Source organism: Empidonax traillii, unplaced genomic scaffold (genome assembly GCF_003031625.1).
Source record: "Empidonax traillii isolate 1590-97213 ecotype Southwest subspecies unplaced genomic scaffold, ASM303162v1 scaffold28:size2823434, whole genome shotgun sequence".
NCBI classification, from domain to species: domain Eukaryota; kingdom Metazoa; phylum Chordata; class Aves; order Passeriformes; family Tyrannidae; genus Empidonax; species Empidonax traillii.
Genome location: NW_020955221.1, coordinates 1631765 through 1644129, shown reverse-complemented (window position 1 = coordinate 1644129; position 12365 = coordinate 1631765). Strand labels below are relative to the sequence as shown.

Here is a 12365-nt window from a genome sequence, read left to right as displayed (position 1 = left end):
GAGTCAGTATCGGAGAGTTCTCCAGCATGGGTGCCTCTTGCCTTCTAGAGTCAGGCCTTGGGAGCTTCTAAGTGCTCTGTGCTTAGGTGTGGTTTTTACCCTTCATCAAAAATTGGGTCTATGAGGCTTAGGCAGTAATACTATTTCTGATTGTTTATTTTAAAGTGTGTTTGAAATGAGTTTTTCAGAAAGAATAATAAGTCATACTGTTGTACTGACTTAAGAGAAAAAAACCCAACATTTCTCTAAGAAAATGCTGTAGCTAGATTTTTTATTTGTTGCTGAATCTGTTATACTTTTTTTAATTGCAGAAAGTGAGTGAAAAAGTAGGAGGTGCAGAAGGAACCAAACTAGATGATGATTTCAAAGAAATGGAAAGGGTAAGTCTAAATACAGATGCATATATTCATTATTACCATGCATTTTTTTCTTTCAGGAATTACAAAGTTTTTGTCCCTGAATAGTTCAAAAAAATTTTTAAAGACTTAACTTTTATTCAGCAGAATCGAGCTTTCCATCTCCTATTTCTGTTTCTTTTCTAACTAAGGCATGTGTATTGTATGGCATTCTTTATAACACACATATTTCATTTAGACATTGAGGCTGATGTCAGCTACAAATTAGGTTCAGTTAAACCATTTCAGGGGATCTCTGGAAACAGAGTCTGTCTACAAGACGGTCATTTCAGTGGCAAAAGGTGCTAGCAATACTCAGCTTCTTGAGTGGCAGGTCAAGAGGAGCAAGAGCCGCCTGCTGAAGTGTGTTGGCAGTGGCACTGGAATATTCATTCACAGGTTCAGATCCTGTTAGGCAGCCTCCACTGGCAAAATGCCTCAGGGAGGTGGGCCTAACCCCCACAACAGGCTGCTTGGTAAGCCTGGTAGTGGTAGCACTGAGTGTTTCAATGGAGGGAAACAAAAATTAAAAAAGCCACCACGTGGCGGTGATAATATTTGAGCAGAAAGAATCAGTAGGGGCAGGCTTTTTTCTGGCTTCAACTTTGGTGATTTCTAGGGTATGTATCTGGTATATGAGTGATTAAGAGAGAAGCTGTTTATCTCTACATTTGTATAGTGAGGTCAGGAAAAACCTTGAATGGAAAATAAAGGAGAAGGGTGTATCCTTTGTACTTCTTACAGAGAAAGTACCGAGTTGGTTTCCCCCCTCCCACTCAGCTTCGTTTTTTATGTGCTGCGAGTACAGGCACTGCCCCTGGAAGATGTTAAGGAAGATTCAGAAAACTGGTGTAAAATTTAGGGTGGAAAAGAGGACATTGCCAGGGGTGAGTTCCACGTAAAGCTTGTGGGTGGCATGGGTTGGCAGCCCAGGAGATAGGAGCACTGAGACCTGAGAAGGGAACGGAGTAAATTTATCAGTTACCTCCACACTCCCCACTGGCTGTGTGTCCATTGCCAGTTTTCCTGCAGGCAGTGGACATGATCCTTCTGCCCATCCCTAGCCTTCTGTTCCCCCACCCCCACTCTCCTCTACATTCCAACCATTTCTGGGTTCCCTACCAGGCAGTTCAGCTACTTATTCACCCAGGTCTGGCAGACCCCTCCTGCTTCTTTGTGTAAAGTGTAGAGCAAGACCTGGCAGATGGCAATGGCAACAGGAAACAGGAAAGACGTCAGTCACAGTGTGGTGCAACTAACCTACCTCAGGTGTTCTTTTTCAAAATAGGAACTTGCCATTATGGTAAAGGAGTTCTCTCTGTGGGGACACAAGCTACCCTGCAGAGAAATGCAATGTGTCCTTATAAATACAGAGTACACAACAGGTTACAGGGATTCCCCAATCTGCCAAAGCAGCATTTTTTCTCTGAGAGCTGATTCTGAGAGGGAGAGTAGTTGCACACTTTGCTACACTCAGTTTAGAAAGCCGATAGGGAGTGCAAGAATTCTTACTACAGAAGAAAGTAGAAGAAAGTAATGCTGTTTGGTTTTGAGCGTTTTAAAATCTTAACTACTAGAGTTCATCCAGGGGCAATAAATGGTCAGTGCATCCAAGCTGATAGGTTTCTTGAAACTGGAAACTAAGTAAATACCTAGTCTCCCCTATCACAACTTTACCAGACCTTGCTCTCCAACCATAATTGACTGACTTCTGTTTTCCTCTCATTTTGCCAGTTATTAGGGGATCAAAGATGGCCAGTTCTCCAAAAAGTTGTCAGTGACTGTTCTATCAAAACTTTTTCCCTAGTATGGTTCCCAGGGTGATGTAAAGAATCAGCACTGTACAATGAGTTGTATCAAATTTCTAATACACCCTGAGATACTCTGTACTAATTGTTTAGAGAATGGATCTGCTAGAAACTGAAATGGTGTACTCATGCTTTAGTAGTTTTTTAGAGATTGTCGTCTTTATCATCTCTAAGTCGCACCAGGCTGTTCTCAGGGACATAAAAAGAAAATTATAAGAAGAATTAAAAGAATTTATAAGAATAAAAGGAGAGAAAAATATCCTTCTTTTGTCTAACTTTTCATGTTTCTTTTTTTTTTTAACATTCTGTCCTTCAGAAAGTGGATGTTACCAGCAGGGCAGTTGTGGAAATAATGGCAAAAACAATAGAATATCTTCAGCCCAATCCAGGTAATGTAATTTCACAGTCTTATAGGACTTGCAGCACTTTTTGAAAGTACTCTTTCTCACCAGCATAAAAGTCTGACTGTGTAAAATCTCACCAGTCCTCACTGACACAATTAAGGTTAACACAAGATTGGCAAGGTTATTGTGAAATAACAGAGATGAGTACAGACTTCTGTGTGGTGCTGTCAGGGGAAAGGGAGCCTGGCTTTGGGAGGCTTGTTTGTCTTTTGTGTCTTCTTACTTTAGATAAGGGGATAAGGGCATACACCTACCAACCACGTGTATTTACCTATAGCAATCTGAGTCAGCACTGTGAGCGTGGGGACTCCTGTGAAGCTGGAGGTGGCTGTGGACTCCCCAGAGGCAGCAGAGCTGGGCCTGAAGCCAGGGCCCATCCCACTGCTCCAGCCAGAAATGGGCAGACAGAGGCACTGGTATAGCATTAGCCCTAGCATCAGGAACCTACCTGGGTATGGGCACAGGTGAGGCCAGACGATCAGCCCACAGGTGGGGATCAGATGAGGCACAGTAGGACTGGATGAGGCATCTCTTACTGTCTTGGTTATTCACCATATGAAGGTAAAGGACTGGGCAGTCCTTGCAGATCATGAAATAAAGGCAAAGTTCTGAAGCAACTTCCTCCATGGCGCAGGAAGTGATAGCACTTTTCATCTGATCCTCTTGTGATTTCCCTTATTAGAGTTACTAGAACCGGGAGGGTGCAAAAGAGCTGTTGATGCCATACTAGTAAAAAGGAGAGAACTGGGTATAATCAGAAATGGCTAAATTGAACCTTCAAAATAGAAATCAGTGAGTATTTTCTGTGGGGAGATGAAAGAATAGGTTTGTGATTGGGCTGATGGAGAGCTATGTGTTCCTCTTTTGCCAAAGGATCCTCACAAGGAAGGGTGGTCTGGACCTGTAATAAATAAATAAATAAATAAGTAAATTGAAGAAAATGAAGATTTCTATGGCAATCTAGGAACATAAGGGGTTTGATACTTCCATAAGTCAGTGCTGGTATCACTGATGGGAAATGGAGTTAGCTTGTGCAAAATCAAGGTGAAGGTAAAATTAGGCCCTCTAGCTACCATAAGTATCTTAGAGTTTCATGAAAGTACAGACCAAATTCACTCATCCACACTGAGGAATATATATTCCTAATAGCTGGAAACAAACTTGAGGTGGTGTGAAATATTTCAGCTCCAGTGTGGTATACTGAAGGACTGTTGCTGGTATAGATTAATTGTTGGTATTTTTATCTTAGATTACAAAAAAAAAGGGATAATTATAACTCGATGACACAGTGAATTGAAAAAAAAAAAAGGTTGAATAGTGTTTACAAGTTCAAGAATTGCTAGAGAGAAAATAATGATGACTAGAATGGTTTCTATGTCAACAGATGAAATTCTGTTTATGACTCGAGTCCACAGCTTCACTGCTCATCGTCGACAAGTACTCTGCAGGAAAAGCAATAGGATTGACAAACATTATGGGGCCAGTGATAAAATTGTTAACTACTGTCAAGCTGCTGTTGAGCAACACTCTGTAGACTGAGTAATAAGCTTTGGCTGTTTAGTACTTCTCTAACTGCCTTCCTGACACATCTGATTGCTGTGAATCATGAAACAGGCTCCTGGCAAAAGCAGGGAGCAAAATTTCTGGAAGTAGCTAAGTGTATGAATTCAAGCACTTCAGACTGATGTAGGTTCACAATGCTGCGGGAAAGAACAGTTTCCATAGTCCAGCAACATATCCCTTTGGCTACTTGTGGCATGTGCAAGTAGAATCAGAAAATTAAAATCATAATAGGCAGGAGGAAGGTTTACTTTTGTACATAGAAAATGAAATCATGTTATTCATTCCACTTAGTAAGAGGAAAGGAGGGCTCTTTTCAGCACTCACTGGATCTTTGATTGGTTTATGTCAGTTACAAAAAAGGCTCCCTATAGTAAGAAGAATTGCATGGAAAATTACTTTCTTTTTCTTCAATAAAATAAAAAATTTTTCCTTATAAAATTCTCCCTACATCTATATTACCATTTACATGGGGCACCAAAAATCCTGATTTCCAGTATTTCCCATTTGCTTTCTCATTTTCTTAAAAATTAGGAGTATTACATTGGGAAAAGAGGGAAATTAAAAGAAAAAAAACGAAAGAAAACAAAAAGCCCAAACATCAAACAAATCAACCAAACAGCAGTATTTAACAGAAGATTAAAAGTTTACTTGGGTTTTGATAGGGAGAAGAGAGGTTGGGATGTAGCACACGTTCCTTGAAGAGAAAGATGTGTCCTGAAAACACAGTTGGCGTGTATAACATAGTACTGTGGTTCTAGAGATCAGCTGGCTTCATGGTGTTTTGAAGTATCAACAAAAGAAGTGTGCGTCATGATCTAACTTCATAAAACAGTTAATTAACTAATGCTGGAATGGAGAAGGAAAAGGATATTACAAAGGTGAGATCTATTGAAAGAGATGTTGGGATGAGGTTAGTGCAAATGAAAAGGATAGCTTTGTGACTCCCCAATTATGAAAAAAGAGAAAAAGCTGAAGGAAACCTGAAAATTACTGAACATGACGAAGACTTAAAGGCTTTCCATGCAGATGTACGTGGCCATATTTCAAGCAGAAGAGATGCAGGATGAACAAGATTGAATGTACTAAGAACGAGTGATTGAATTCTCTGTTTAAGTTTCTTTCAAAAACTTTTGGCGGCATTCTTATGATTCACTATGGTTCTGCTATTACTTAATATTAAGGTAAATCATTAGTGACGCCATGAAAGTAAATATAAAAGAAAAGAAGTGCAACTGGGAAAATAATCAACCATTCAGATCACTTCCATGTGATGTTTTGTACATCTTTACCTGTCCTCGCTCAGGTTGAAATATAACTTAGAGAAGAAAGCACATGGCACTAGCACAGTAATACAATAGAACTGAGAATCTCAGGGTGGGATTTTAAGCACAAAATTACTTTTGCTCCCATGAAAGTTACTGGAACCAGCTTTAGAAGAAAAAAAGTGGAATGAGACCACTGGCAGATGTATTCTAGATTCCTACTAAATCATTATTTTAATGTAATAATTATTAAATTATAAGATGAATCATTCAAACACTCATTTTTTATGCTTCTATTTCTTCTTTTTAGGATGTGTTTCTTGCCCTTCCTTTATTATCCTTTTGACTCTTTCATTCTTTTCCATACTCTTTGCTTTCTACTCTTAACATGCTGCCCAGAATATAACCACTTCATCTTTTTATATTCCCTCTCACATTTTTTCTTTTATTTCTGAAAATATTCCCATTTATTCCTGATTTATTCAGCTTGCTGCCTCCATTCCCCTGACTAATTTTGTTTGTACGTTATTTTCGTTTGTGCTTCTGTATTTTCTCATTGCCACCATCATTTCAATGCCATTTTTAAAGGCCAGACACTTCATTAAAATGCAGTTTCTTATACTGAACAGTCAGCAAGTCTGCTGACTGTAGTTTTGTAGTGGGTAGAAGGAAAAGGTGTCAGAAAATTCAGATGTTGAAAAGCATGATCTGATGGCAAGAGTAGTGAAAAAACTAAAGGGTAGTGAAAAATTAAAAAACCCATAATTACTGTGTGTTAAAAATATGTTTTCTTTCATAGCTACTTCTCAGGCTAAATAAGTTCTATGAGACTTGCCTGATTTTCCTGTGTCTGTTTCCATGTCTGCATCTGTGCATACATTTATAAGCCGCAAACTGAAACATACAATAAGAACTATCTTGTGATGTGCACTTTTAAAAATAAATTTAAAGAAAAACGTTTATTGATCCCAATTCTAGTGTTTTGCTGCAGAAATGTCTGCAAGGTTGAAATCAGCACACAACAGTGTGAGCTGGTAATGTTTTGTAAACAGAAATACTAACTCATAAGAGTGCCTAACAAAGTCAAGCCTTTGCAAGTGGAAAGGTAGCATTCATAGCTGACCTCCTGTAGCACACACAATAATATAGTTAAGAAACATTCTCTGAGTTATCTTACTGGCAATGGGATTTAGCTGGCAAAATTTGAAGTCAAGCAGTGTTAATTAATTCACTCTCTGCAGGCCATTCACACTCTGTAGTTGCAAAAATTCACTAAAGCGCATAAACAAATCAGGTTTTTTGTGTTTGCTGCCTTTGTTTTCATCAATTATAATAATTGTGTCCTTTCTTCTGATCTGCAGTTGTGGTGTGAAATAAAATGCAAGCTAAAGTGCAGTTGAAAACCATACTGAAGTAGGAGTTTCCCCAAACCTCCAAAAAAAGCAAAAAGGGTTTCAAAGGTTGTTGGATATCATGTTTGGGGACATAGGTTTTATTTAATGTTCTACAACAGAAAACTTCCAAACATTTAAAAAATGGGGGGCGCTGCAGTTTGATGTTGAGTGTACTTAGTCTGAACTTTTCTTGAGAGGAAGGCTGTATCCATCTGTATCTCATCTGCTAGCTAGGGATTTCAAGGTTAAGAATTTGGAGATATCTTAAAGATTTTCTTGCCTGTTATGTGTCAGACATGCTGTCGTGGAAATGTTTATAGGCCTACTTCTGTCCAAATCATTTCAAGGGAAGCTTTGACTTCAAGTGCTGGACAGAGACTCCTCTCCAGCCTACCAGCAAAAGCAAAGTGGCAAGGACTAACAATGTTTCATTCCTTCTTTCCCAGAGCTTAATCCTAAACTTAGAAAAAGTCTTTCAAATACATTTTAGGTAGCTCAGATAAATTTAAACACAGGAGTGCATTCATGGCTGTGTAGGCAAAAGATTGCATGTTTGTGATATTGTCACTTGCCTTCTTCAGCTTCCAGAGCTAAACTCAGCATGATCAACACTATGTCAAAAATTCGAGGCCAAGAAAAGGGACCAGGCTACCCTCAGGCAGAAGCTTTACTGGCGGATGCAATGTTGAAATTTGGCCGAGAACTTGGCGAAGAATGCAACTTCGGTACCTTGTTTACTTCCTTTTTCATTATAATGCAATAAGTATGGTAGTAAAATTTCATATAACTTTCATTATTAAAGGGCTGCATTCTAATAGAGGAAGAACTTCTGCAAGAATCATTAGACACAATGAAGCCCTTTTGTCCTTAGAATCCTTATACTAACTGTTATTTTCCTAATTACAGGCAAGGAATAAAAGCTAATATATTTAATAGGCATTGGCCCTTTTTCTGACCGAATTCCACATTTTAAGGCGCTAGTGAATACGCCTGTTTTATCTGTCAATCTCTCCTCCCTTCAAGTCCAAATGAGATTACAATTGAGTTACAATGTTAAACTGACTCTTAACATAGTATTCTTCAGCAGTACACCTATTATTGGAAGTGATGACTTTCACAACAGTATACTTTGTCTTTCTGTTGTGTTTTTGTTGGCTTCTCTGTTGCCGTTTCTCTATGGCAACATACAGGACCCTCAAAGACTGTGAAAGTTTTGTTTCCTATTTGAATCTTCATTAAATTGTTTTGCTTTCATAAAGACATATGCAATAGAAAAAGTACTTTCTTACTTATTTTATGTGATTTACTAGTTAGCTTGACAGATGTAGGTAGATTTGTACTAAATACTATTTTTTTGGTGTTTAGGAGCTAACACCACTTCTACAAATTGCTGTATATTCCTTGAAAACTGCACTAGCAGGCAGCAGAATAGATATGGCAATTATTTTCACATTCTTAAGTAATAACAGCTATTACGGCTGTTTGTCACCTCTTGTCCAGTCTGACAGACTCTCATTTTCCAGTGCATTCCTGACATCCACTGCTTGAGAGACAAAACTCTTTCTGATTTCTCACATTTTTTGTTTTCATACCCTTTGTGTTCTTTAAAGTGGGTAATTTTTTTTTCCTCCAACCTATACCTCAAACCAGGAGGGTATGTTTGAGCTTCTTGCTTTTGTTTTTGTGCAGAGGAAGTAAAACAGTTAATCTTGGAGGAAATCTCAGAAGGCAGCTAAAGTTATTGAAGTTTATGAGCTTAAGTAGTCTATGTAGTAGACCTCTGAAGTGTAGTAGTACTCTGAAGTCTGTAGTTTCATAAAATAAAACTTCCATTAAAAAAATAAATCTGTGAAATTGTTAGGAATTTTTACATTTCGCACTGTTACCAATCTTACTGATAGAAATGGGGAGATGTGAACTTGAATTAAAACTAATTTTTAATGTAGTCTGGTGATGGCAACACTGGAACAAATACAGATGATTCTATTCTAGTATGTTTCAGTACAGTAAGGAATGAACAAACAATGAGGGATGTGGAGGAGGCTGTCTTGTCACTGCCTAGAACCTCAAATCCAACTGTATTACAAGGCATGAAGACTTGGTGGCTGCAGAACTGTAAAATGCCCTTTCACACAATGTATCATTTTCTGTTTCTTTCCTTAACTTAAGACTTATAATGAAATACTAACTGAAGTTTCCATGACTCAGTTTCATTCTACAGTGACTCAAGACTAAGTTATTTTGAGATAAAGTGTGTATCTTTTCTTTCAGGACCAGCCCTTGCTGATGTGGGAGAAGCTATGAAGGAGCTTTCTGAGGTCAAGGACTCTTTAGACATGGAAGTGAAGCAAAACTTCATTGACCCACTTCAGAATCTCCATGACAAAGATCTAAGAGAAATACAGGTGTTGCCTGCAATGCAGCGTTTTAACAGTGCCAGATATGTGAACTGCATATATGTTCAGAATTTGCATTACTTGTGTAGTTTAAAATGGGCATTCAGATTTGCAGATGACCTGATTTTACTCTCTTCTGGCTTGAATTCTACTTTTCAGTTCTGTCTCTCTTGTTTAGAAAGGGAAAGATCCAAATTCTAATGTTTTTTTGTTAATGGCGTCATCAAGCTTATGCAGGCCTGAACGCAATATTCTAATTTTACCATTTGAAAGCTCATTTCACTACATAGATGTACAGATGTTTACATTCCATTTTGTAGGTCATGGCAAATGCTTATATGTGTAGTAGCTGCTATTCTGAGCTCAGTAAAGCTTTCATACTGTTGAATATATGTGAATGAAAGATGTTTTGAGTCCTTTGATATAATTTACAAAGTTGATAAAGTTATGCATATCATAATAGATGACAAACTGATTCTTCTGAGGGACAGTAAACACCTAAACTAATCATGCTTATGCTGGTAGCATTAACTTTTGGCCAGCTTGACGTGGCAGCTGCTAAACAGATTAACATGAATGTTACATCACTTAGCAGTCTAGAAAATCTTTAATATAATATAACTTTAAGATAATTTGGTGGTCTGATAGAGATGATAAAAATATTTTCTGTGTCGCTTTGTTTATGAGAGCTGTTGCACAGGCAGATACTAAATTGTGCTTTTAAAATAATTTTCTCCTAAACATGTAGGTAAAAAAAAAAAATAGTGTTTAAGTAATTCTGCATCAGAGTTAAAAAGCTAGAAATCTGCATATCTTTTATACAGATGAAAATTGCAGTTGTTAATTTTGTGTGGACTTTTTTTAGTGTTGGTCAGTCATTCAGACCATTGCTTCTTAAATTATAAATAAAACCACTTAATTCATGATTCTGTGTTTCTCCCCTCTGGAGAATAGCTGATATACAGCAAACAGCACATGCTTGGAAGTGTGTGTGGACCACCTGCTTACAATGCAGTATCAGGAGTTGGGGAACATCCTTTGTTCTGTGCTTGTGTTTGCATTTTTTTGTTTTTTAGCATCACCTGAAGAAAATGGAGGGTCGACGCCTGGATTTTGATTACAAGAAGAAAAGACAGGGCAAACTCCCTGATGAAGAGCTTCGCCAGGCTCTGGAGAAATTTGATGAATCAAAAGAAATTGCTGAGTCAAGCATGTTCAACCTTCTGGAGATGGATGTGAGATACCCTTGTTAATCTTTGACCAGAGTCTTAGAAAGATATTGGAAGCACTTCCCTCATGGTTGGACACACAGGCTCAAAAGCTGTAGTCAAGTACAGCATGTTCATGTAGGACTAATTTTTTAGGTATTTTATAGGTAACTGAGCTAAAAAATATAAATCCTCTGCAGCATTGTTGTACTTCCTAACTGCAGAATGTTACTTACAAAACCAAAATGTGTTTCTTTTTAGGATTATATAAATGTGAGTCATGACTTTTACTTAGTTGTAAAGTCCTTTTACTGAGCCAAGGCTTTTGCTCAACTGTTTGGGCTACTGAGAGGATTGGTAAAGATCAGAAATGAACTCACAATCCCATGGTGTTTGCTGTAATCAGATGCAATAGTAAATAGGAAACCCAAAGTTAATGTGACTGTTTATATCTGACTCTGCAGCATATGTTTAGCTTATAGACTGAGCTAAACAAGAATTGAGCATTTATTAGGTTTATCTAATCTTCTATTTATAATTAATGTTGAAACTGTAAAATTAAGTGAGAAGAAACATTTATCTCTTTTGGAGGAAAAAACACATGTCAGCTGAAGTCTATCTTAAAGAATATGTAGTCAAAGGAAATTCAGTGTAAGTATTTCTGTTGATGTAAATTATTGGTTTTGTTTTAAGTTTAAATACACTCCTAATCCAATTATACATTTTGTTACCAGGTTGCTGTAGAGGAACCATAACAAACCTGAAAATATTTGCATATAGAAATTAATATTTGCGTAAAAGTGAAATATAGATGTGAAAGAAGTATAAAAAGTTTGTAGTTTTAATCCTTGTAGTAACATCCATCCCCATGCAGCCAGACAGTGCTGGCCTGCATTACACCATTGTAGCCTTGTGTTTTATGGAAACTTTTGGCAATTGCATTGCCCACACAAGTGTTTTGGCACGTTTTTCACCTCATGAAGTAGAATACTGTCTGCCTTCACTACAAATATTCTACATCCAAGCATATGCACCATCTTCCTGTTTTGATCTGCTTCACAGGCCAGAATACAATAGAAGTATGACCATAGTCCTGTGGTTTTGTGCCCTTCAGAGGCAGGGAGGGAGAAGGTGGTAGATCTGTAGGTAGGTCTGAATGTGGTAGGTCTGTAGGCTGCTGTTCATACAAACCAGCCATGGAGAGGTGATCAGCAGAGAGGAGTTGCAGTTACCGTTCCAGATCAGGTCATAACCAGACATGGTAATGAATAAAGACTGATATGTAACTATGATTTAGATGAGGGGATTGAGTCCATCATCAGCAAATTTGCAGATGACACCAAGTTGGGAGGGAGTGTCGACCTGCCGGAATGCAGGAGGGCTCTGCAGAGGGATCTGGATGGACTGGAGAGATGGGCTGACTCCAATGGGATGAAGTTCAACAAGGCCAAGTGCCGGGTCCTGCACTTTGGCCACAACAACCCCCTGCAGCGCTACAAGCTGGGCACAGAGTGGCTGGAGAGCAGCCAGGCAGAAAGGGACCTGGGGGTGCTGATCGACAGCAGGCTGAACATGAGCCAGCAGTGTGCCCAGGTGGCCAAGGAGGCCAATGGCATCCTGGGCTGCATCAAGAACAGTGTGGCCAGCAGGAGCAGGGAAGTGATCCTTCCCCTGTACTCAGCGTTGGTGAGGCCACACCTTGAGTATTGTGTTCAGCTCTGGGCCCCTCAGTTCAGGAAGGACATTGAGGTGCTGGAGCGGGTCCAGAGAAGAGCAACCAGGCTGGTGAAGGGACTTGAGCACAAGTCCTATGAGGAGAGGCTGAGGGAGCTGGGGTTGTTTAGTCTGGAGAAGAGAAGGCTTGGAGGTGACCTCATCACTCTCTTCAACTACCTGAAGGGAGGTTATAGCCAGGTGGGGGTTGGTCTCTTCTCC

At 38.8% G+C, this 12365-nt stretch overlaps 1 protein-coding gene across 2 annotated transcripts in view; it reads left to right on the top strand.

The window, feature by feature from the left end:
- SH3GL2 (SH3 domain containing GRB2 like 2, endophilin A1) overlaps positions 1–12365 on the top strand; it is an 88444-nt gene that overhangs the window by 69809 nt on the left and 6270 nt on the right. For both annotated transcript variants that reach the window (XM_027910012.1, XM_027910004.1), the window contains 5 exons: positions 312–380; positions 2520–2592; positions 7408–7551; positions 9098–9231; positions 10299–10457. In XM_027910012.1, coding sequence (XP_027765813.1) covers positions 312–380; positions 2520–2592; positions 7408–7551; positions 9098–9231; positions 10299–10457 — 579 coding nt within the window. The remainder of the gene's footprint in view (positions 1–311; positions 381–2519; positions 2593–7407; positions 7552–9097; positions 9232–10298; positions 10458–12365) is intronic.